General features: G+C 44.0%; 1 protein-coding gene across 1 annotated transcript; it reads left to right on the top strand.

Annotated features, from left to right (window-relative positions):
* Positions 1-19798: 19798 nt before the first annotated feature.
* On the top strand, positions 19799-26574 carry LOC142827172 (maestro heat-like repeat-containing protein family member 2B). Its single transcript, XM_075921245.1, has 4 exons — positions 19799-19938; positions 25306-25398; positions 26090-26159; positions 26274-26574. Exons 1-4 carry the CDS (start codon positions 19828-19830, stop codon positions 26393-26395), a joined length of 396 nt encoding a protein of 131 aa, XP_075777360.1. The 5' UTR covers positions 19799-19827; the 3' UTR covers positions 26396-26574.
* The last annotated feature ends 184 nt before the right edge of the window (positions 26575-26758 follow it).

Genomic DNA, 26758 nt, shown 5'->3' with positions numbered 1-26758 from the left:
CTCTATCCTGTCCCCGCTCCATCTCCTCTTTTCTAAGCTGAACAGTCCCAGTCTCTGTAGCCTTTCTTCATCTGGGACCTGTTCCCAACCCCTGATCATGTTAGTTGCCCTCCCCTCTCCCAGCCTTTCCCTTCCCCTCTCCCACCTCCTTTTCCCAGTGTCAGCCGACGGTCAGGGCAGTGAGTCCCTTATGACCGGCTGAAGTTCTTTTAAATTGTGCTTGGTTCTGTTACAGCAACTGAAGGAGTCAGGTTAAAGCTTAAACAGTTACTATTTTATTGTTACAGGGTAAATTTAGCTGTTAAATGCTACTACTGTGTTACAGATAACACAGACACTACAAAGGACAGGACAGAAATTACACTAATAAGTTACTTACAGGTACCATGAAACCCTTTGGTTCTCTGAGCTCTTATTAAATGCATGCAAAATAGACACATAGCAGGTATATATTCTCACCCCTGCGTTCCAGACTTGGCGTGGCCAGTGTCTTTCTCTCAATCCCTCGGGAAGAAGTAGGGCGAGGTTGGGCGTCCCACAGACCTCGGGAGACAATCAATACCTGCCAGCAGGTATAGATGATTGGAGCTCAAATAGGGTGGGCTGCTGAACCTCTTTTATACCCCTTGGGTCATGTAGGCTTCTTCCTGGGCTCAAGTGGCCATTAAGGAAAAATGGCTTTGAATGCCAAGTTTCCCACGAAGGGTGCAAAGCATAATTTACACCTGGGAAAATGCAGACAATGGGCACCTCTAGTATGTGTTGGGCGAAGATTCCTCTCTGGGACAGTGCAGGCGTGTCAATTACTGGTACTAGCCATCAGGGCGACGGGAGGCCCCGGGTCATCAGCTAGCCCATTTACTGTCTGGTTTCTGTTTATGGTAGAGTCAGGGACAGGCAGCAAACCTGTGTTCCCAGGGCATCAAAGGCTGACTGCCTTTCTCTTGCTCTCTGGGGGGGGGGGGAACAAGATGGGGTTCGTGGAAAAACAAGATGGGGTTTTGTGTCTGGCTACACCCAGTCTCCCCCAGTTTTGTTCAATAAAGACAGAGTCAATGTTGGAAGAAACGTTATCTTTATTTTGTACATCAGGAAGGGGTGCTAGGGAGGGGTAAGTGGAAGGAGGTGAGGGAGGAATGGGGTACGAGCCCCCGATGGGGAGGACTGGGCTGGCTCTGCGGACTTCTGGGGGTGGAAGCTCTCCTGCAGCCCCCCAATTGCTCCCTCTCCCCAGATGGCAGCCTGCGGCAAGTGCAGCCGGGCTGATGGCCGAGTGTTGTGATGTGCCCAGTGTGGGTACTCCGGGCAATCCAAGCCAGGACTGCTCTGCAAGCGGGGAACCCCTGAGAACTGTCTGTCCGGGGTGGGGGTCGGGACCCTTTAAGCACAGCCCTCGGCTAGCCTGAGACAGCAGCTCCACGCTCTAAGTCCTCCTCTGATGCCCTGCCGGCACTGCTTCCGGCCATCCTGAAGCCCTGTTCAGGGTCCACTCAATATGGACATGCTAGTTCGAATTAGCAAAACGCTAATTCGAACTAGTTTTTAGTTCTAGATGCGTTAGTTCGAATTAGCTTAGTTCGAATTAACTAATTCGAACTAAGTTAGTTCGAATTAGCGCTGTAGTGTAGACGGATCCTCACTCCCTCACTCCCACCTAATTCTCCACTTGAGTCATTTTCTCCTGTTTTTTGTCTTGTTGCTGAAACTTTCAATTTTCTCTTTTTTTTTTTTAAAAAAATATTGTTCTGAGTTTCCCCTGCCACTCTTTTGTGCTACTGTTCTGTCACCTGACGTGGCTACCATTGCATTGAGTTAGCTTAGGGTTATCATCTTTCCTGACCAGAGGGATGGGACACCATCGCTGTGAATGGCGTCCAGTCCATCCAGTTGGGAAAAATGGTAAGCCTAATTGTCAGCTCTTCCTAGTCTTGCCTGTTTACAAGAGATGCTTCATTAAATGATGCAACACAGGAGGCAGTTTGTATTGGCCCATGCGAGCTGTCCAGGCCCCACAGTGGATGCCTCAACCATCTGATGGATGGGACCCATGGTGCCTATGGAATTATCTGGGGAAATCTAGCACAGGGCAGTCAGAGGGGGTCATGCCCCCAAACACACACCACAGTGGTGGGAACTGGAACAACCAACAGCCTACTGTGCTCCACCATCTCCCAGCTGGGTTGCTCTACTTCACTATGGTGGTGGCCGGGAAGCAGAGTGTCCTGGCCCTAGTCTCAGTACCCAGTGGGGTGAAGCAGGAGTGGGATTTGGGGGAAGGGATAGAGAGGGCTTGGGGCTCTCAAGTTTTCCAATAAGGGCTGCTGCTAATGCAGCAGCAGCCAGAGCCCAAGACCCTATAAATTGCTGCTGGAGCACCACACACTTTGGGTAGCTCGGAGGCAGGGAGTGCCACACCCCTTATGTGCATATTGGACTGCTCTCTGTAACAGAGCAGCATTCACCTCTCTTGAGTACCCCTTCTGGCTAAGCACATGTGCCTGCACTCTCTTGTCTGACTTCGGTGACACAGTCTCTGGCCGAGTCTCACTCATTGTGTGTGCTCATCAAAACCCCTTCCAGGGTACACATCTAATCGGCGCCTATCTTGGTTAGCTCTCTTATGTCCTTTCAAGTTTGTTCCCCACTCAAAGAGAGTGGTGTCCCCAGAGCTACCCCACCAAAATACAGCATTTTTGCCCTTACCTCAGGGCTTTATTTCAAAGTCCCATCACAGTCCAGCACTCGCCAATAGCTCTTCACAAGGAGCTGTCTGCAGTGCTGCCACTCTCTCAGGCAGCCTGTCTCCTGGTTCTGCATACCTTGTGGCCTCCAGAAACACTGACTGATACTGGTCTTTCAGCTGCTTTTATAGAACTTTCCTGGCCCTGATTGGTTGCTTCTCCCACAGCCACTCCAGTCTGTCTGGAGGACTTTTCTATTGTGTCTCTAGGGTATGGTCAGACCATAGGGCCTCCAGGAGGGGATCCCAAGGCCAGGTCAATTGCATCACGTTCCCTTTGTCTGTAAAAATGTTTATGGATGAAGGGACCTCGAGAGGTCATCGAATCCAGGCCCCTACCCTCATGGAAAGACCAAATACTGTCTAGACCATCCCTGATAGACATTCATTTAACCTACTCTTAAATATCTCCAGAGATGGGGATTCCACAACCGCCCTGGGCAATTTCTTCCAGGCTGTGTCTAGACTGCATCCTTTTTCCATAAAAGGGATGCAAATTAGACACATCGCAATTGCAAATGAAGCGGGGATTTAAATCCCCCCTGCTTCATTTGCATAAACATGGCTGCTGCTTTTTTCTGGCTCGGAGCTTTGTCGGAAAAAGCGCCAGTCTAGACGGGGATCTTTCGGAAAATAAAGCCTTTTCCGAAAGATCCCTTATTCCTTTTTTAAAGAGGTATAACGGATCTTTTGGAAAAGGCTTTATTTTCCGAAAGATCCGCATCTAGACTGGCGCTTTTTTCCGGCAAACCTCCGAGCCGGAAAAAAGCGGCAGCCATGTTTATGCAAATGAAGTGGTGGGGATTTAAATCCCCACTTCATTTGCAATTGTGATGTGTCTAATTTGCATCCCTTTTACGGAAAAAGGATGCATTCTAGACACAGCCCTAGTGTTTGACTACCCTGATAGTTAGGAACTTTTTCCTAATGTCCTGCCTAAATCTCCCTTGCTGCATTTTAAGCCCATTGCTTCTTGTTCTATCCTCAGAGGCCAAGATGAACAAGTTTTCTCCCTCCTCCTTATGACACCCTTTTAGATACCTGAAAACGGCTATCATGTTCCCCCTCAGTCTTCTCTTTTCTAAACTAAACAAACCCAATTCTTTCAGCTTTCCTTCATAGGTCATGTTCTCTAGACCTTTAATCATTCTTGTTGCTCTTCTCTGGACCCTCTCCAGTTTCTCCACATCTTTCTTGAAATGTGGTGCCCAGAACTGGACACAATACTCCAACTGAGGCCTAACCAGCGCAGAATAGAGCGGAAGAATGACTTCTCATGTCTTGCTGACAACAAGCAGTATAAGAACCTCTATAGAGTAGTGAAGGAAAAAAGAGCCTCTTCCCAGGATTATCCCTGTCCCTGTCCCTGTCCCTACAGATAGAATCATAGAATCATGCGGAGTATAATTTGATGTATTTCTACAACAGGGAATATAAATAACAAAAGTTATGCAAACCCACACCACTAGGTGGAGGCAGATATTTTGAGGAGTTTGTGAGAAAACTTTCAAAAAAGAGAAGTAATATTGGAATTCTGCTTTAAGTCATTTGGCTCACATCTCAGCAGAGTGATCTGTACAGTGCTGGATCTTTAATTTTTTTCCATGAAAGAACCTGGTTAAAATCTTTTAAATAAATCATGTTATTTCCACTCTCCTATTTGTCTGTGCTCTAATAGGGATAGAAAAAATATAATTATTTGCTAATAATGGCTTATATTTGAATCAGAGAGTTAGTAACATTATTTAAAAAGGAAAATCTCTCTAGAAATGCATATTGTTGTTGCATCAAATTCTGCCGTCCTTGCTCAGATCCTCCCAGGTATTGAGATTCCTGGCTCCCATTGGTTTCAATGGAAATTAGTCTAAATACCTTTGAAGATCTGGGCCTCATACCCTACTCTGACAAATCTTAGGTTGAATTAGAGTCAGTCAAACACTGAGCGGGATTAAGGTGTGCATCTTACTGCACATTGTACAAAAGCTTCTTGCTATCAGTCTATTTTTTGCAGTACAGCTGCTCCCCGAGTTGCGAATGGTCGAGTTACGACCGTTCGCACTTACGACCAAAGCTCCCATGGAGCAGTCGTAAAGGCGGTCCCCGTGTTACGAATGTGACCCGCGCTTACAAACAGCGCGGTCACGTGTAACTCAATGGGGTCCAAGTTACAAACTGATCGAGTTACAGCCAAGTGTTTGGTCTGTAACTCGGAGAGAGGCTGTAATGTTTTTTCTGTATTCACCAGTTTTGTTTTCTTGCCTCCTTGGACATGTTGGACTTTGTACATAATGGTGAATAAATGGTATATTTATCATCCTCTCTGACTGTAATGTGTTTTGAGTGATGGCAAATTGTCAAGCCATATTCAGTACAGGCTGATCAATTGATACCTATTAGTGAGATAAGCATGTGAATTGTAAGCCCAGGACTTGCTAAGGGCAGGATCCCACTACTAATTGCTGCAGGACAGTGTGCGTTGCTGCAGAACTCTTAGTTGTGTATGTGCACATGACTTGTTTTTGTAAAAATCTGGCCCTGGGGCAAATAAACGAACATTCAACCAACGATTCAGCTTTTTATCTTGTAAAATACAACCAAATGATAAGTAAAATACAACCAATTAATAAGTAAAGTTTCCTTTTGAGGATATACTATTGCACCAAGATCTGAATTAAGGTTATATGCTAACTTATGAGCTCCCTGACGTCTGCACGGTGTTTGTGATGACTTTGCTACACACATTGGTGTCCTTAATCTGTTCTGTGGTCCTGGGGTTATTTGTCACATGCACAAACATTATTCCTATTGCTGATCCACCCATAGTGGACTGATATTGGATGCCTTGCTCTCATGTGAACAGATACAACGAACAAGCATTGTTACAGTTACCTGTACATGATGCTGTGTTTTTGAAAGGCCTGAACTTATGGAGGAGGTGTAGACAGTGAGGGATGCATAAAACTAGCAGAGACAGGAAGTCTCTCTGTGATGACCATGCCCTTAGCTTCTTGTGGAAGTGACCTCCTGTGCATGTATTAAATATGGAGTACTCTTGAACTGTACTGCTGTACACTTTCTATCTAGCGCAGTTGTATAAGACCCCAGTTTGCACAATGGTATGGAACTGGGGCTTAGCCACAACAGACCCTGAATCAGGGAGAAAGTTTCCTAAATATGTAGTATTATTACACTAGTTTCATGTTGGTACCTGGTCAAAGTAGGCTTATCTTCTTGCTTAATTATCTTCTCTGTTGTGCTGTGAATAAATATTACTTAATGACAGTTAAGGACCATCTTAATCTGAGTTTGTACAGGTCGTAAGGCAATGAGATTCTGGCCTATGACTGGGACTATGAGGCAGTACCGCAATACAAATAATCACATGCTGATCTACAGAAATATTTTTCTGCCTTGGACATCCCCACTAGCTTGAGAGATCCAGATGTATCAGTTAGTGAAACTGGAAGCATGTGAACTTGACAGCTTCAGTTTCAGTCCCCTTGTTTCCTGCACTGAGTGTTTTTTCTGCTTTTTACACTAAATGGTAAGCATGTCCACATAATAGTGTGATGAAGATGGATGGATGGGAGGTTTTGACTTCCTTAGTCATGGCATACTGTTGCAGGAAGGAGGTTTGCTGGGAAGAGATGGGGTCGATCTGACCACAAAAGGGAAGGACATCTTAATGCAGTTACTCACCAATCTTATTAGAAGGGCTTTAAACTAAGTTGAGTAGGGGCAGGTGACAAAAGGCAACTAGGTTCAAAAGGTATCTTTAATAGAGGACTAGTTATTTGGGGAGAATCAGATATGGAAAATTAGAGTAGAATTACAGGAGCAACAAGAGGGAAATCCCTGGGGGGAATTTGATCAAAACCTTAGATCAGTGTTTCTCAAAGTGATCCGTGAAACCACTTTGAGAAAGTTGCTAACTGGCCGCGCCGGTGTGTTTATTTATGTTGGAAATAAGCCAGGACGCTCTGGATGCAGGTGAAAACAAGCAGAGGATTTATTATACATCAGCTGATGGAGTGACACGCAGGGGTTACCCTGGTGAACATTGGTTAATTAACACAATACAATAGATTATATAAAAGCGACGAGGAGTCCTGTGGCACCTTATAGACTAACTGAAGTGTAGGAGCATAAGCTTTCGTGGGCAAAGACCCACTTCGTCAGATGCATGTCTTTGCCCACGAAAGCTTATGCTCCTACACTTCAGTTAGTCTATAAGGTGCCACAGGACTCCTCGTCGCTTTTGCAGATTCAGACTAACACGGCTACCCCTCTGATAATAGATTATATAGTCAGCAGGTGGACGGAGGAAAAATGATTTGATAGGTCTAGCAGCAAGACAAAATGAGCACATAAGCCAATAGAACTACTCAAGATTACATAATATCTCCGCCCATTGCAAAGTAACAGCTCGTTAATTAATATACAGGTGGTTATTGTTCAAATGCCAAAACATGTCAGCAAAACAGTAATAACATTTTAGTCTCCATAGATGATGATGTTGCTATAGGAGGCGGGTATGGCCTTGAGTTGGTGCAGCACTTGGTTCTCAGGCTTATTATCTAGGAGTGAAGCAAGACAGTTTAAGCAAATTTTATGAATGTTATCTCAAGCAAAATGTGTTACGTTACCAACTGAGACCCAGTTCGAGTGTTTTAGAACGTGGTTGCTATGGTGCCCAGGGTCTTTTACTGTCTGCAGTTCTTATCCTGACTGTGGTGTTCCCAGGCCTTAATCCTAGAATGGAGTTATGCTGTTTAGAGGCCTACTAGCACATTTAGGGCTGCCTCAGTTTACCCTACAATTTACCAGCACTGAGGCCACGGAGCCTTGCAGGTCCCTTTGGCTCTGGTTAGCCAGTCATAGCAAAAGGAGCTGTGGCTGCTGCTTCCCATGGCTCCCTTTGGCTGCAAACAGCAAATCGGATCCAATGGGAGCCACGAGGCTTTGTGGCTGCGGCACCAGTAAATAAACACACCAGTGTAGCCAGTTAGCAGTTTTCTCAAAGTGGTTTCATGGACCATTTTGAGTATCACTGCTTTAGACGTCTACTCACAAATTCAAGGAATAACAGGACTAAGCAGTCAGAATTGGGAGTACTAATAGACAAGTCATAACTGAGCTTAAGTGGCATCTCAGATACTTGATGGGATAAATCTCATAACTGCAGTATTGGCATAGAGGGGTACATCTTGTTCAGGAAGAGCATGTAGGAATAAAAGGGAGGTGGTGTTGTATTGTACACTTGTTCTGAGTTCCAGAAAGAGGCAAGAGGCAGACCAGCTGAAAGTCTCTGGGTAAAGACGAAGTGGGGAAAACACATCCAAACCAGGAGGAGGAGGGAGATGAGGCATTTCTAGAACAAATAAAACAAATATCCAGACCCTTATAGTAATGAGGGACTTTACCTACCTAGACATCAGTGGGAAAAGTAATATGATAAAACACAAAATATCCAATAAGTTCTTGGAATGTCATGGGGACAATGCTTTGTTTCAGAAACTGAAGGAAGTAACCCAGGGCATAGGCATTTAAGAATTGATTCTGACCAACAGGGAGGAGATGGTTGTGAACCTGTAGGTAGAGGCCTATTTGGGAGAAAGTGATTATGAATAAGGCTGTGAATCATTCATGGAGGTCACAGAAATCATGAAACAAAAAACAGGACTATGTAGCACTTTAAAGACTAACAAGATGGTTTATTAGGTGACGAGCTTCCGTGGGCCAGACCCACCTCCTCAGATCAAATAGTGGAAGAAAATTGACACAACCATATATACCAAAGGATACAATCAAAAAAATGAACACATATGAAAAGGACAAATCAAATTTCATGTGTTCATTTTTTTTATTGTATCCTTTGGTATATATGGTTGTGCCAATTTTCTTCCACTATTTGATCTGAGTAAGTGGGTCTGGCCCACGAAAGCTCATCACCTAATAAAGCATCTTGTTAGTCTTTAAAGTTCTACATAGTCCTGTTTTTTGTTTCAGCTACACGAGACTAACACGGCTACATTTCTATCACAGAAATCATGGATTCTGTGACTTTCTGGGACATTTGTGACTTCCACAGTAGTTGGCGTGGTACATCTCAGCGCATCCCTGGGGCCAGATGCTGTGCTGGAGCATTGGTTGGAGAGCAGTCAGGGTACCCTGGGCAGTTCCCCCACCTGGAGTGGAAGTAGTAGTGGCACCCTAGCCTGCTCTCAGAGCAGTGGAGTCTGCTGGAGTGCTGCCTTTCCCCAGCACCTAAAAATTATTTAGGGCAATTTTTAGTAAAAGTCATAGACAGGTGACAGGTCATCTTAACCATAGTTCTCTCCAGCAAAGTGACAGAGTCCCTGTGTGCCTACCTGGTCATCAACAGTTTATGGAATTTGCTTTGGTCACAAGGATGTCACAATAGTGCTTGTGTAAGTTTAACTGGAAGTTCTGGTTGACAGACTGAGAGGCCATCTATCTCTCAGTACTGGAGCTAGTTGGAGAAAGGATTGAGAGAAGGTGTTGAGGAAAGACTAAACCATGAATACATTTGTGAGTGAACAGGAGGTAATTGATAGAGGTAAGGGTCACTATTGTATTTTTTATATCCAACCTGTATCCACACATACACATTCAAGGGCATGGGTGCATGGAAACGTGTAATATTCTCCATTTATATGACCAGATCATTAGCTGCTGTAAATCCAGTGAGCCTCTACTGACTTCCCTTTTAATTGACTTGAGTTGAAGGACTGGCCTACAGCCTCTGAACCTGGAAACTTTCCTGACAACCTGTGTCACTATTGGATGTTATGGGGAAGGTCTTCTTTCCTTTCTCCAGTTGTTTTATGTTTAATATGGGTCCTTATTTTATGACTTCTGCATCCTTGGAGCCAAAATCTAGTGGTGCAAAGCATCAGAGATGGGAGAAATTAGAAGAGAAAACACAGAAGGACTTCTCTTCTAGCTGACTGTGTCTAGACTACAAAGTTCTATCACTTTTCTTTTGAAAGAGGCTTTTCTGACAGTTGGCCCGTCTACACTGGGCCAAATGTCAGAAAAAAAGCCTCTTTCAGAACATCCCTTCTTCCTCGTAGAACGAGGTTTACTGAGATGCTGAAAAAACATGTCTGCTTTTCCAATATTTTTTTGGAAAAGCAGACGCATTCCTTGGACGTGGCAGAGCTTTTCTGGGATATCTCTGGTATCCTGGAAAAACTCTGCAGTCTAGATGTACCTGCTGTCTACTTAAGATATTAAGTGGATAGCTAGCATATTAAATGGAGGATAACAAAGCGTTTCTTAGCAACACTAGTGCTCTTAATCCTTCACCATTACTATTGCAACTGTATGGGCAATGTAAGTTACAGTTCTGATTCCATCTGCATCTGGGTGTTGGAATCGAAGGGTAAGGATGGGTAATCGCCTAATCTTGAGCAATCTTTCATGGGAAGGGTAAATTCTGATCAATTCCTCCTCCATGCCTTGGAATGCTGTTACAATGGAGACAGATAAATATGGCATTTCAGATTTCTTGTTAAATATTAAGTCTCCAGGAGAATTTCTGCTGAGAGACACATGGGAGATAAAATCCTGATTTTATTAATACATCAACTATTTCACAGTTTCAGAGAGTTTAAGGCTGGTAGGTCATTAGATCATGTACTTTAATCTTCTGTATGTCACAAACCATTACGTTTCACCTAGCAACCCTATGCTGAAACCAAAACTTGTCTTGGACTAAAAATTGTCACTCTTGAAGGGTATGTCAACACAGCAGTGTTAATTTGGAATAACTGATGTTATTGCAAAATAACATAGTCCGCATCTACCCAGCAAGCCATTATTTCAACATAATGTCAAATAATGTCAAGCTGGAGGACTTCTTTCTCCGACTCCTATAACCCGCATTTTATGGGGAGTAAGGGAAGTAGGAGGAAGAGTGCTCTTTCCCCGACTTCCTGCTGTGTAGACAGCGCCAAAAGCCGAAATAAACTAGTTCAACTTAAGCTGCACAATTGATAGCTCAAGTTGTGTAGCTTATTTCTGCTTTAGCCCTGCTGTGTAGATGTGCCCAAGGCCTAGGAGACTAAGATGCTGTGTGCTGCAGACAGAGGATAGGAGAAACTGAAATGCTACCAATGCCTGAGGCCTTTGCAATGGTAGAGAAATGATTAGGTCAGAAAAGCCCTGATGATCCTGGTGGTTGATCAGTGCCCCATACTCCCGAAGAAGACAAATTCCCAACCTCCCAAACAATAATCCCTGCTAGTCTAACCCAGGGAAAATTCCTCCCCACCCTCAAATCTGGAGATCAATTGCATCCTGACCAATGTTCTCTCCAATTCTACGTGTAGAATACATTTTATGTGCATTGAGGCATGTACGGATGTGTACAACCATTAGAAACACATGTCTGCCACCCAAGTGCTCAGTTTACAGGTAACACTGATCCTGACTATGTGAGCAAGACTTACCAAGACTTAATCTCTGAGGCTTCACATAAAGGTATAGGGCAATCACCCTACCCATGGAAAACACCTAGCTAGATAATTTCATGGAGGTTAGGTCCATAAAAGGCTATTAGCCAGGGGATAAAATGGTGTCCTTGGCCTGTGTTTGTCAGAGGCTGGAGAGGGATGGCAGGAGATAAATCGCTTGATAATTGTCTTCTGTCCACCCTCTCTGGGGCACCTGGTGCTGGCCACTGTCGGCAGACAGGATACTGGGCTAGATGGACCTTTGGTCTGACCCAGTACGGCCGTTCTTATGTTCTTATGTTGTGCATTGGGGGAAAATCTTTTAGGGTCTCTAGAGGCAACTGGACAAATACCTAGTCCATGTGTCTTCTCTGCAAGTATTTAAATTACCATAAAATAAAACTGAAGCCTTTTTTCAAAACAGAGTGCATAAAGTTTGACTTCTAAATTCATACAGTGGGGGTCTTTAAAAGTGGCTTGATTTTCAAGAGATACTGAACCCCTAGAAGTTCTTTGCACCATCCATAGGTAATTCTGGGTGCTCAGCACTTTTGGAAATGACACCCTGACTAAGCAAAACACTTCAGCATGTGTTTAACTTTAGATTTATTTGTTGGCATTGAGTTAGGCATGTGATTAATTTGTTGAATCAGGATGTAGGCGTGTTAATATGGATTTAGGAGTTTTAGTTTAGGCACCCAGTTTTAAAAATCTTGGCTATAAATTATTCTGTGTGCTATCAAAATGCCTAAATTAATAGTAAAGGTGGAAAAGATTATTTTATGTGGGGATCTTATTTAAAAGGAGCAGCTTTTCCTTATTATAATCCGTCCCCCCACAATAGCTCTGCAAACAGACATGGTCACCATGAGGGAAGAAAAGGATTTGCATGATTCCCAGGTCCACTTATCACCATGTCTGATCTCCTACAGAGTCTTTACTAGATAGTGAATTAAAGACACAAGCACTGAATCCCAACATCAATGATAACCAGCAGAATCCTTTCCTTTAATTTCAGCTGTTTACAGCGAGGTTGTTTTCCTCCTGGACCATATGGACGATCAAGATAAGGCCTCTATTGCCCTTCAGATTGTCAAGATAGCTGAGACCAAACTGGCTGTCGTTGTGACTGTTCTGCTAGAAAAACTTCAGCAGGATGAGGTAGGGCAGTTTCATCAAATCACATCTGTTTTCCATGTTTCCACTCCAAATTCTGTTTGACTTCATGGAAGTAATTCAATACAGAACTTGGCTCAGCCCACCTTCAGTGTAATCAGTATTTACCCTTCTGTCTTCATGCAAAACTCATCCTGCAAAATTCTCTTACAGATCAGGATGATATAATAAAGAGACACTCAGAGGAGCACTGTCCTTTTGTACACACTGGAGTACATGGGCTGTATATTATAAAAGTGCACTGTAGGGGTATCTATAATCTCTTATAGCAGTATTTTGTCCTCCTTTAGCATCTTCATCCAAAAACCTCAAAGCACTTACCTACTTACTCATGAATTAGGTTTTACAGCACCTTTGGGAGAGTGATAAACATCCCCATTTACTGATGGGCTGTGTCATGGGGAATTAAATAACTTGCTCAACACCACATAGTGAGTTAGTAGAAGAATGGTGAATAAAACCCATGTGAACTGACTCTCTGCTCTAAACCCAAGACAACACTTCTTAATTATAATGACATATGATTGGGCTATAGCTTTGAAGGGTTCTTAAATAATCCAAACCCCTTTTTCTTTTATTAATACTCGCATCCAGCAAAGTCCATTTCTCTATTAAGGGTCAACACAGAAGGCATTTTAGTTTCAAGTACCAGGAAGCCAAGACAAGCAGTTCATTTCTGGCTCGCTTGAATAGTGTGGGGCTCTTGTATTCATAAGTTATCAATTATGATTTTCAATTAAAAATCCTCCTTACATTTAAAAATGAATGGAAAGAGGCAGAGCCTCTCCCCACTAGAGCAGTAATAATAGCAGTTTGCAGCAGCATCCTTTAAAAGCACAACCACTGGAATGTGTAGCCAACCATTGGCTTTGAACATTCCAAAGTGCTTTATGACCTTAGCAGGCAGTTCACACCTTCAGCTGCCTGAATTCAGAGTTATAGACTCACAGGAGACAGATGTGAAAGACTTGTTGGATCATCCAATTTCCCAGCAGTGCCTTTTTCATTTTTGGGGGCCAAACCAATTTTAAAAGCTCCTAGTGACTGGGTTTCCACCACTTTCCAATGAAGACTATGTAATAACCTGATAGATGTCTTATAGCTGGGGCATTTTTCCTGATGTTAAAGTCTAAATTTTATGTCTCTGATACTGCCCCCTGCTGTGCAATGTACGTGCTGCAGGGTAAGAAACACTGACTCCTAAGCATCCTCACTCCACAGTGCATGCTATGCAGCAAGGAGGTGGTGGCTGGCTGGAGTAGGCAGTCACGGTTGTGCTGACTCTGTGGAGGAGAGCTGACCTGATCTGAGCCCAGGGGAGTCCAGTTGTTTTCCCACTGTGATGTGATTCGATTTATTTTAGATCCAAGAGAAACCAGGACACTCCAGGGATACTTAACCACTTTCTTATTTATTGCAAGCTTTAAGCAGTTATTACAGTTGTTTAAGTTTTACAAGCCTTAAAAACAATTACTACACAATTTAAACCTTAAATGCCATACATTCTAAAGCAATAATATAGTGCAAAGCAATGCAAAAGCAATTAATAAAAGAGCTACTATAATACAATAATAAAGACTAGTTCACTTACACTTCACCCGTATGCCACCTACAGTAGCAGGCAGGAGGTCATGGTTCCTTTTCTTCCCATGCATTGGAACACCATGCACTGGATCACCGGTGTGAAGGGCCTATTTACTTCTAGTTATATCGAGCAGTACCTGTGGGTCAATCCTGCTCATTCCCTCCCACTGATTGTTCTTACTAAGCCCATTTTATAGCAAAGCGAGACTTGGTTGTTCTAATAATATTTACCAATTGATTACGTATTGTGTAGGATATGTAACATGCCCAATACCCTATCTGGAGTACATCTTGTCACTCAGGATGTTGCTGCTATGTGCATAGTTGACAGTTGTATGGCTGCATCTGTAATTTGTGGTTATCAGAAACAGAAGTACCTGTACAAGATTGCTTGCCACGTGTTCTTGACATAGTCTCACGTACCATGCTTCATCTGCATTGTTATGCAAAACATTCCTTCCTCTCACAGCTTCTCCCATGACCTTGCCTGCATGCTTATGTGCACCAGACTTGAGACAGGCCTGGGTTTTGCTTGTTAGAGATCTGCACGTGTTAAAGGGAGACGTGGCCATTTATTGTCAAGGCAGGCTCCCCTACACCCACCCAACCTCACCCTGATGCATGAGGTCAGATCCCATAGAGGTTGCAGGTCTCTATTTAAAAGTCAGTTCTGCTGGCCTCCCTGCACTTTTTAAAATTTTCTCCTGAATTACTTCCAAGCTGTTGATCTTTTCTGGGGAATGTGGTGCCAAAAAAGTGAAATAAGCCAGAAGCAGTCACACCTCAGATGAACAATGAGAAACTTCCTGCTTTATGACAAGATTCCTGTATGTAACAAACCCAATCCAGATGGCTGACTTTTTTTTTCACTGTCACTCCAGGTCACTTGTTGTTTCCCACTTTTCTCCCTCTCATTATGTCAGTTATATTGACCCCCTCTCTAGGTGCGCTAGTTTGCAGTTCTCTGAAATCAGTCTTGTTCTGCTCAGGTTTCTAATTTCTCTGTGCCCCTCTTTATTATTTCTCTGTCACAACTCATACCTTCAACTCCTCCATATTTAGTATCATCTGTGAATTTCAACTTTGATGGACCCCATAAAAGAGACCTTCAAATGTGCGACTGTCAATGTAGAGGTAACTCCTGAGCTAATTTTCCCTAAAAGCTGCAGAAGATTTACTGCAGGAGTTGGGTATTTTATAATTGTATTTACAAATTCTGTCTGGAATGGATAAAAAAGGGCAAGATGCTAATAATAACAACAACAACAATAACAATAATAATAACAATAACAATAATAATAAACAAAATTAGATAAGGGGGCAGTGCAGGGCCCTTATTCTGATTAAAAAATTTGTAAATTGCTCAGCTTCTTCTGAAGTGCTGCTAGCTGGGGTGATTGTGGAGGGCATAGCAAGTTTTATACAAATGAAGACTAGGGGTTACTTGAGTGAGTATGCAGGCTGTGGAATCAGTGTGGTCTAGCGGAGAGGACTCCAGATAGTGAATCAGAAGACCTGAATTATTTTCCTGGCTATTGATCTGCTCTTTTAGCCTGGGCTAGTTGTTTCATGTTTAGATTGTAAACTCTTTTGGGCAGAAGCTTATTAGCGTAAGTGTTACTATATTGTGTTACTATATTAGCTTATAGCATTACTATATTGTCATCAAGGAAACATTTTCCCCAATTGTTCTTTTATGTTTTGTCCCCAGAAAAACAGAGCAGACATGTACTGTATCCTGGAGAAAGTATTTCAGCAGGATGCCCAGGTCCTAGAGAGAAGGCTACTGAGAAAAATAATAACACTTGCCTCAAACCACATGAGAGAGACTCAGGTAAGTTAGACTAACGGAAGTGTTGGAGCATAAGCTTTTGTGGTCAAAGACCCACTTCACTGCTTTTGCAGATTCAGACTAACACGGCTACCTCTCTGATACTCAGGTAAGTTAGTTTTCCCTATATGCTAATGACAGGAATGAAAGCTTAAACTAATTAAAACATTTTTTGTAAACTATATACTGAAACTCCAGGATTGATGACTGCTAGGGGCCCACAGATCCCCACACCGTCCTCCAGAAATCCCAGGTCCTAAGCAGCATGTGACTAGTTTCATCTTGTTCAAGTTACACATGTGCTTAAGTGCTTTTTAAGGTCAGGATATTGTGACATATATCAGATGCAGAGAGGCCTACCGTTTCTTAACAAGCAAGTTTTTTGTGAAGTCTACTAGGGATTTCATTATTGATACTGATTTTCTGTGGAAGGTGCTCTGATACTATGGTGTTAAGCAGCAGGATGAAACCTTAAAACAGAATCTGAGCTATTTCCAAAAGAAGCAGTATTTGGATTTAGGGTATAGTTTATTCAGGAAAATTCTCTGAATATCTTGAAGCTGCCCACCTCCTCTGAGGGAAAAATATCATGTCACTATGATAGCCAATCATCCACCACAAATAGCTAATAGCGAATAGTCTAAGCAGCTTGCAAACAACTGAAAGGCTGACAAGTGTTTAGCCAAACGATTCAATGATTATTTATGACTAATGATTCTGTTCACAGAAAGTTGGGTGGAAAACAGAAATAAAAACTTGATTCATTTGAGCAGCATTGGCTGGTGTAGTTGGCTTTAATCACTTCAGTCTCTCTCTTTTTGTATTTTTTAAGGAAGCAACAAATGAACTAAAAGTGGCAGCGAGCAACACATTAGTGGCTCTAGCACGCTGCTATTTCAATGAGGTGATGTATGAGCTTCAATGTCATCTGAAACCACTGGAGCTGTCTGACGAGTTCACTTTGATTACACTGGGCAACCTATCATCAGCCTATAGTATGTCAACTTCCATCTTTTGTTTCAAAGTTATTGTCTTCCATTTAAGGACAGAGGTTCACGCTCTGTACAGCTACACAAAGTGCTATTTGGGGGGCATGAGATGAACTGCTGTGGCTGGTTCCAGTTGCTAGACCATGAGCTATCCACACCAAGGTGCAAGCTCTTATGCCCCATTTGAAGTTCTTAAAGGACAGGATTGAGGAAAATCAGGTCTAGTGGAGCTCTTCTCCATTCCATTTCTCATCCCTCCCCAATGCTCTCTCTCCTACTCTGGGAGAGGATTGGGCATCTGGCACAGCTGCACATTGGTGGAGAATGCTCCTCCTCAGGGTAAATCCCCCACTGATTTTTTACTGCTGCCTTATCATTTGTGTACGCAGCACAAAATGACCTAGGAGCCCATAGCATCCTACCCAGCGGTGTTTCTAAATGCGATAGTAAGAAGGCAGATAACAGTCAATTGACTGTCTTCCTTTTCTTCTGGTCCTTCTTTTCAGCACTCAAGTGCATTCCTTTTGTGGGAATGACTCTGTACAGCATGAGCTCCATGCGGATGTTAGTCGACGAGAGCAGGCTGAGGCAAGCATTTTGTGGTGGTAAGTGCCAGCACTTATTGTAGATGTCCAAAATGGATATTTAGGGGCCTTGGTACAGAGTTAAGTGACTGACCGTTTACAAACAGGCTCTGAACTGGATTGTACCAGGGGCTGAGTCCTCATGCTCCTCTGGCACTCAGTGGAGTTGAGAGTGTTCCTTACTTTGCTGGAGGTGCTGAACATTTGTAAGTTCAGGCCCTTTATGACTTGTGGATACCTTAAAAATAAACAAAAGCTGATGCTGCCCATGTGCCAGGAAACTCCTGGGGGAGAATGTGCAGGCAACAGACTGAATTACATTTAAAAATGTCCCGTTTTCCACCCCTCCACCCATTCCTCCTCTTTAGTTTCTTAATTATCATCTCCTTTCACCCTCTTTCTCTGTCCTCTGGTCTTCTCCACTTCTCTCTTCCTTTGCTTTTTAGTTGATGCTCAAGTAAGGCCACGTCTACACTATGCAGAAGATCAATGCTGCTGCTGCAGTTGATCACCAGGGTCCAAATAAGCAGGTCTAGTGAAGACCCACTAATTCGAACTGAGTGGGTGCTCCCGTTGGCACCGGTAGTCCTGCTTCTCATGAGGAATAACACTCCTGTCAACCTTCCACTGTGTGGACAGTCTGAAAACACTATTTAAGATACGTCAACTCCAGCTACATAATTAACATAGCTGGAGTTGCGTACCTTAAGTCAGCTTTCCCCTTTAGTGTAGATCAGGCCTAAGGAACTAATCCTGCACCTTTGAGATAAATGGGAATTTTGCCATCAGCTTCATAGAACATAGGATTGAGCCTTAATTTTCCTTTCAAGGGCAGTGGGTGCATCTAATTTTAGGGCAAAATGCTGTCAAATCTCAGTATTGCTAATAGGAGTTAGGGGCACTGAACATCTTTCAGACAAACTGTAACCCAATAGGAAATCATACAGTTTTAGGGCTAAATAAGCAATAACTGCAGAGGACATGAATCATTCAGAAAACAGCTGGTCAAAATATTTTGGTTTTTTTATTATATTTTTCATATTTTTTTCCAATTTGATGGAATATTAAACTGAAAAATGTCAATGACAGTTTTAATCAGGATGTGTTCAGTGTTTTTGTGCAGCTAAAAAGGTGGCTGAAATTTGTTGATTTTTGAAACATGTGAATGATCTTTGTAATTTGAAATTTTGAAAAAAACAAGAGTAAACACTTTTAATTTAATTTAAACTACCTTTTCAATCAGCTCTAATTAAGAGGTAACAAGGGAGAAAAAATATGTTTTCAAATGATGGGAATTAAAAAGGTCTTTTTTCCTTCCATGCAGTTCTGGAAAAATGGTCAAGGGCAGTAAATGTATATTTTAGTAACTGGGAAAAGTGCCCATTTCCCAGAATGGGTAAATCTCAATTCTGTGATGAAATTCTTCCCCTCTATCGTCATGTGACAAGCAAATGGACCACATGTGAAGATTTGGAGGTGAGAATTGTAGGCTTTCTAACCCTTGATAAGAAATTGTATTGTTAAATTCTCTGTGTATGGCATTCTTTGTGATGATGGAGTTCAATGGCAGGTTCTTTGGGATAGAACAGAGTATGATGTAAAACATTTAAAAAAGATTATAATGTCACAAGCTCATGGAAATTCTGTCTGTACATAGTGTACATAGATTCCAGTTTTGTCACCTGACATGCAGATGAATATAGGAGAATGGGCTAAATTCATTCCTGGCAGATGTCTATTCAGTTCCAGTAGAGTTACAGCAGGAATGAGTTGGTTTAGTGTGCATACTAATCTTGGGAAATATCCCACTTGGGAAAGTTGTGAGGTGCAGTAGAATATAATTCTGAAACCAACACCATAGCTGTGTCTAGACTGGAAAAACTTGCCAGCTGTCTACACTGGCTGCTTGAATTTCCGGAAAAGCACTGACGATCTCATGTAAGATCGTCAGTGCTTTTCCGGAAATACTATGCTGCTCCCGTTCAGGCAAAAGTCCTTTTCCGAAAGACTTTTGCGCAAAAGGGCCAGTGTAGACAGCACAGTAGTGTTTTCCGCAAAAAAAGCCCCGATCGCAAAAATGGCGATTGGGGCTTTTTTGCGGAAAAGCGTGTCTAGATTGGCCACGGACGCTTTTCCGCAAAAAGTGCTTTTGCGGAAAAGCATCCTGCCAATCTAGACGTGCTTTTCCGAAAATGCTTTTAACGGAAAACTTTTCCGTTAAAAGCATTTTCGGAAAATCATGCCAGTGTAGACGAAGCCCATGAGTCTTAATTCTTTACCAGGAAATATTGCGATAGGGCTGTTTCAACAGTGGAAAAGGGAAATTGCACTCATCAGAAGTAAAAAAGATGGGCCCATTGCATGATATTGAATGAATTTGTAGGAACATAAATTCTGTGTCTCTGTGTAGCTCAAGCAGGCCATCATCTTAGCCCTTGGTCCCATGATGAGCCTCCTCCTGCATAAAGAAGAGTATCAAGATAAGGTGTTCGAACAGATCCCATGGCTCCTTGAGCAATATAAAGAGGACGTTAATGTTTTTCATGTCACCAAGGTGAGATACTTATTAAAATAACTATCAATGTGTGCGCATAGGTGAACTGCACTAGCTGTTACCAGTGGCGTTTCCTGGTCTACATAGTGACTTGTTAGATAATAGATAAACACACAAGTCTTGATTTTATAGACATGGTGACCCAGGTGACAAGTTTTGTAGGTAAAAGCCTCTCATGAAAAGTATCTTCTGTTTCCTGGAGATGCTAAGGAGGTAAGAAACAAAACACCTGCCCCTCCCCCCAATAAGATACTCCCTCCTTGTGATTTACTGGTACATCCTATCAACTCTGTGTCTCTCTTTTAGATTATAAATAAACTCCTCAGAGCAGGGGCTGCTGTGTGTTGTCTCTGGGCAGTATTAAGTAAACTGCCAGTAGCTGATAATTAATACTAAGAAGGCCTGAAGTGCATTGCTTTAGATTATATAACTAGATAGATATAAAATCACTGTCTATTTCATCTACCGTTGCGTACAGAGCTGTTGTAGCTGTGTTGGTTCAAGGATATTAGAGAGACAAGGTGGGTGAGATAATATAATTAAAGATATTATTTCACCCACCTTGTCTCTCTTATTTCATCTACCCTCAGTATCACATGACCAAGGTAACTCTTGTCTGCTGATAGTGAGAGGATGGAGTGAGGGTAGTTGGCTTCAGTAGTATGATTGAGCATGCTCAGTCCATGTGAGCTGGCTCAGTACAAGCCAAGCAGCAAATCCAGGGCCACAACCCTGCTGCCCTTCCCCCCTCCCCACTTCCCCCATGGTTTACTCCCAATCTATGTTGGCTTTCTGGTCCAGAATATGTGGTTGCTTTTGGGATTGGAATGCCCATGACTTTGAGGGAATCAATGCCTCATGGACTTGACTAAAAGTATCAGAAGACTACACAAGAGCCTAAATGTAGTAAAATATGTAGATTTCATCAGAGATATCCTGGAAGCTTCAAGCAGCAAAAAAGAAAAGTGTGTAGGTACAGGAAGGAGTTAGACTGTCATCTCATTATCAATAGCCTGGAAGAGAACATAAAATCATCATTGATAAAATTGGCAGATGAAATAAAAATTGGGGAGTGGTAAATAATGGAAAGGACAACTCACTGATTCAGAGTGATATAGATCATTTGGTAAACTGGGTGCTAACAATAAATGTGCATTTAAATATGGCTGAATGTAAATAGATGCATCTAGGAACAAAACAATGTAGGTGATACATACATGTTGAGGGATGCTTCCTGAGAATCAGTAACTCCGAAAAATATTTTGGGAAACTTGGTGAATACTCAGCTGAACATGACCTACAAATGCGATGCTGTGGCCAAAAAAGCTGAAGTGATACTGGGATGCATACATGGGGAAATCTCAAGGAGGAATACAGTGGGAAATGCAAAGTTCATTTCCACACTAGAACTGACCAACAGATATTGGTAGATACCCCTGATACCGGCTTCCTGTGAGAAGAGTGCCTTCCACACCCTTCTTGGCTTATAGCAATTCAGCATGATGCCATTTGGGCTGCACAGAGCCTCAGCCACTTTTCAGCAGCTCATGAACCAAATATTGCAAACATATATGCAATATACAGCTGTGTGCATTAAGAATATTGTCATCCACAGCACCAGCTGGGGGGAACACCTCTGACATCTTAGCAAGGTATTGTAAGCCCCAATAGATGCAGGACTCACTGTGAATCCAGCCAAGTGCCATCTTAGTGAACACAGTAGGAAGGGGAAAACTATAGCTCCTTGATAAATAAGGTCTAAGGCTTGTGTGACTGCCCCACCTCCATGACAAAGAAACAGGTGCCACAATACTTCAGACACAGTGGCTGCTTAGTACCCAACTTCATCACACTGGCCACCCTATTATTGGACCTGATGAAGAACACCCAATCACAGAAAGTCCAGTAATCAGAAGACTGTGAGGAAGCCTTCCAGGCCCTGTGAAAGCAGCTGAACCAAGAGCTGGTCCTATCCCATCCAACTTCACAAAGCCTTTTATCCTTCAAATGGAGGTCTCGGAGGTAGGACCAGGAGTGGTACTATCTCAAGAAGTAGGTGGGAAGGAGCACCAGATCCTTTATCTCAGCTGCAAGCTGTTCTCCTGAGAGACCTGCTGCCCTACGATAGCAAGGAAGGCCCTGGCCATCACGTGGGTGATCTACACCCTGGGGGTATGTCTACACTACAAAGTTAATTCGAACTAACAGACGTTAGTTCGAATTAACTTTGATAGGCGCTACACTAGCGCTCCGCTAGTTCGAACTTAACTCGAACTAGCGAATCGCTTAGTTCGAACTAGGTAAACCTCATTGTACGAGGACTAAGCCTAGTTCGAACTTACTAGTTCAAATTAAGGGGTGTGTAGCCCCTTAATTCAAACTAGTGGGAGGCTAGCCCTCCCCAGCTTTCCCTGGTGCCCACTCTGGCCAACACCAGGGAAACTCTATTGCCCTCCTCCCGGCCCCGGAACCCTTAAAGGGGCACGGGCTGGCTACGGTGCCCGTGCCAGGTGCAAGCCTGCCAGCACCCAGCTAGCAGACCCTGCACCTGGCACGGCTCGAGCCAGCCACCCGCTGCCACCCAGCCCTCCCCCTCCTCCCGGGACCAGGTTGGCGGCTCTCAGGAGCCTGCCCAGGACCGCAAGAGGCGGGCACGAGCCTGGTCTAGTGTGGACATCGTGGACCTCGTCCATGACCTCCGCACTAGGCACAGGAAAGTGGCCGTCTAGGGCAGGAGAGCTGCCAGCCTGGCCACCCAGGAGCAGGTGTGCATGAAAATCAAGGGGGTCCACTGAGACCCCCGACCCTGAGCCTTGAGCTTATTGGGTCATACCAAAGGTCCATCTAGCCCAGTAGCCTGTCTGCCGACAGTGGCCAACCCCAGCTACCCCGGAGGGGATGGACCGAAGACAGTGACCAAGCCATTTGTCTTGTGCCATCCCTCTCCAGCCTTCCACAAACTTTGGACAGGGACACCACTCCTACCCCCTGGCTAATAGCACTCCATGGACCCAACCTCCATCACTTTATCTCACTTCTCTTTAAACTCTGTTCTAGTTGTAGCCTTCACAGCCTCCTGCAGCAAGGAGTTCCACAGGTTGACTCTTTGCTTTGTGAAGAACAACTTTCTGTTACTAGTTTGAAGCCTGCTACCCATTCCTTTCCTTTGGTGTCCTCTAGTCCTTCTATTATGGGAACTAATGGAGAACTTGTCTTGATGCACCCTCTCCACCCCACTCATGCTTTTATGGACCTCTATCCTATCGCCCCTCAGTCTCCTCTTTTCTAAGCTGAGAAGTCCCAGTCTCTTTAGCCTCTCTTCATATGGGACCTGTTCCAAACATCTGATCACTGTAGTTGCCCTCCCCTCTCCCACCCTCTCTCTTCCCCTCTCCCACCTCCTTTTCCCAGGCTCCCCCAGTTTTGTTCAATAAAGAGAGATTCAGTTTTTGACCACACGTTTTCTTTATTTTGTACATCAGGAAGGGGGGTTAGGGAAGGGTAAGCGGAAGGAGGTGAGGGAGGAATGGGGTACTAACCCCCGATGGGGAGGACTGGGCTGGCTCTGCGGGCTTCTGGGGGTGGAAGCTCTCCTGCAGCCCCCCAATTGCTCCCTCTCCCCAGATGGCAGCCTGCGGCAAGTGCAGCCGGTCTGATGGCCAAGTGCTGTGATGTGCCCAGTGTGGGCACTAAGGGCACTCCAAGCCAGGACTGCTTTGCAAGCGGGGCACCCCTGAGAACTGTCTGTCCGGGGTGGGGGTCGGGTCCCTTTAAGCACAGTCCTCGGTTAGCCTGAGGCAGCATCTCCACGCTCTAAGTCCTCATGTGATGCCCTGCCGGCACTGCTTCCGGCCATCTTTAACCCCAGTTCAGGGTCCCCTTAATGTGGACATGCTAGTTCGAATTAGCAAAACGCTAATTCGAACTAGTTTTTTAGTCTGGATGCGTTAGTTCGAATTAGTTTAGTTCGAATTAACTAAGTTAGTTCGAATTAGTGCTGTAGTGTAGACATACCCTGGGATATTCTGTACTGGGGAAACCCTTTCAACTGGTCACCAACCATGCACCCCTCAGATGGATTAATAACATGAAGGACACCAGTGCCTGAATCATGAGGTAGTACTTCCCGCTCCAACCCTATGACTTCTGTATGTTACACTGGGCCAGGGAAGGCTCATGCAAACACAGACTTCTCCCAAGTGGAAGGAGACGATGAAGAGGAAGGTCCACCAATGGACACCCTCTTAAGGGGGAGTGTTTGTGACAGAGGATACCCACCATGCATGGTTCAGCGGGGGCTAATCATGATCTGTGGGCTATGCCCCGTCATACTTGCTGGGAATGCTCCAACTGGAACCAGGATATAAAAGGGAGCAGCTCAGTTCTGTCTAGGCTGACAGCTGAAGGGAGCAGAGGTGCTTTGCAGGCTTTTGTGGAGGGACTGCCAGCGCCCTAGGATGCAGAAACCAGCCAGCCTGTGGTTCCAGTTGACCCCCCCTCAACCATCCAATGCCACAGATGGAGGCGAGACCACGGAGTTACTGAGATGACCTGCTGCAGAAGAATGGTGGGAAGTAGTCTATGTGAACTAAGCATTATTGAGTTGAGGTATTAGGCTTTGACTCTGCATGTTTTGGAAGAAACCCCATTGAGCTGCAAGACAAGGCCCTGGGCTGGGACCCTGTGGAGTAGGTAGAGCCTGGTGGAGAAGGGCTGGCCTCTAGGCAACACTGGTTTGCCCCAAAGGGTGGTTGAGCACTAGGTTGCACGGTCGTACCTAGAAGGGCTTGGGTCATTGAGCTGAAGAGCCTCATTAAAGGGCTGCTGCACTGAGCCTGACTATTAGGCAATGCTGCTCTAAGAACCAGGCCTGCTATGGTGGTTGGGGAGACTAGGCCACTTGGGCTGCCTTAGTTCTTTAACTCCTCCACAACCTGATACCATCCAAACAGGGTGGACCTACCCTGTGACAGGTGACTTAATTACAGTCTATAATATCTGCATGGGGAAATATATGTAATGACCTAGCAGAGAAAGGCATGACATGATCCAGTGGCTACAAACTGAAACAGGATACATTCAGATGGGAAATAAGGTCTACCTTTTCAGTGGTGGGATATTAGCCATTCAAACCATTTACCAAGAGTCAAGGTGATTATTTTAAAATCAAGATTGGATTTTTTTCTGAAAGTTCTGCTTTAGGAATTATTTTGGCAATTTCTAAGGCCTGTGTCATACAGAAGGCCTGACTAGTTGATGACAATCATCCCTTTTGGCCTTGGAATCTATGAATTCCATGAACCTGCTTCAGTCATTGCATATTGCTCCTTTGTATGCCCACCTCCTAACTTTCACCCTCTGTTGTAGAGTCTGAGGCAGCTCTTGGAAGTCTCCGGTGAATATAAGATCCTTCTACCTAAAGGGAAATTTCAAGCCATCTGCAGTGCTCTGCACGACCGGGTGAGGGGAACTTGTTCTTGTATCACTTGAGCTTAAGCTCAGCAGATCTGAAGCATATTAACAATAAACATCTTTTGAATGCTAGTGAAGAGCCCGGAGACCTTCTTATGCCTTATTAGTTTCTGCTGGCTTAAGAATAAGCAGATAGTGGTCTCATTTTATTAGCTAAAATCCAGCTCAGTTTGTAAAGCAATTTTAGCATAAGCCGGTTCTTAGAGGGAGTTAGAGTTATATAGTAAAAACTGATCCCATCCAAATGGGGAGGACCTATCCTGTGACAGGGTGACTTAATTGCAGTCTATAATATCTATGTGGGGAAACATATGTAATAATCTAGCAGAGAAAGGCATAACGTGAGCCAATAACTAGAAAATGAAGCTGGACAAATTCAGACTGCAAATAAGGCCTACATTTTTATGGTGGAATAATTAACCATTTGAACCAGTTACCAAGGGTCAAGTCTTGATTCAATTAGCTCTGCTGCTAAAAATACTTTGAAAGCAGGAACTTCTGTTATCCAATGTATCGGTCATTGTTTCTGATTTTTGTTGTGCAGTCAGTACCATTTATTTTGGGTTCAGAGCTCTATTTGGAAAGGTAGGAAGTGAGTGCTTAGAAATTAATTGAGCATCTTCTTTTCAGTTGCTTGTTCTGATTAGTTTTCCTTTGATCACTTCTCTTCTTCCCACAGATCTGTTCTCCAACTCAGCAGCTCATCATGGAAAATCAAATGGAGCTGTGCTATTGTATCCTACTGCTAGGTAGGGGAAGAGACTCCAAATTACACAGTAGTTTCCTTGTAACTTCCTTCTTTTGTAGGTGTAGTAAGAATGAGCTTTCAGTTGTTAGTGAGGATGTGATTTCTTCCTTTGCAGCCCGTTCTTCTCCTGATGACCTCATAGCATTTCTGCACTCGCAGCTGAAGATTAAGAATGAGACTGTTCGTGTGGCATCCCTGAATCTGCTCACAGCTATTATTGGTGCTGACTGTAAGTAACACAGGAGTAACTGTGACTGCTGCGATCATCGCCATCGTGCTGGGGGTTGAGTTGGGGACATCCAGAGCTAAAAGCATGAGCTGCTATAGGTTGATCTAAAGAACCAAGGCTTTGCAGGCATGGTAGGGCTATAACATACTCATGATCTCTGCAAATGGGGCACAGAGGATCTGTAACACAGGGGCGGATATAGGGCAGGGCGAGCGGGGTGGCCGCCCCGGGTCCCGCGCTTCAAAAAGCCCCGCGCACGCGCCGTGGTGCCACCGCACATGCGCATGGCGTCACTGTGCATGCGCCGTGTCAAGGGGGGGGGGGGACCGTGGAATTATGCTGCCCGGAGCCCCGCAAAATGGTCATCTGCT

Source organism: Pelodiscus sinensis, chromosome 1 (genome assembly GCF_049634645.1).
Source record: "Pelodiscus sinensis isolate JC-2024 chromosome 1, ASM4963464v1, whole genome shotgun sequence".
NCBI classification, from domain to species: Eukaryota; Metazoa; Chordata; order Testudines; family Trionychidae; genus Pelodiscus; species Pelodiscus sinensis.
Note: the sequence above shows the minus strand (reverse complement) of the source record. Positions and strands in the feature narration are given on the sequence as shown.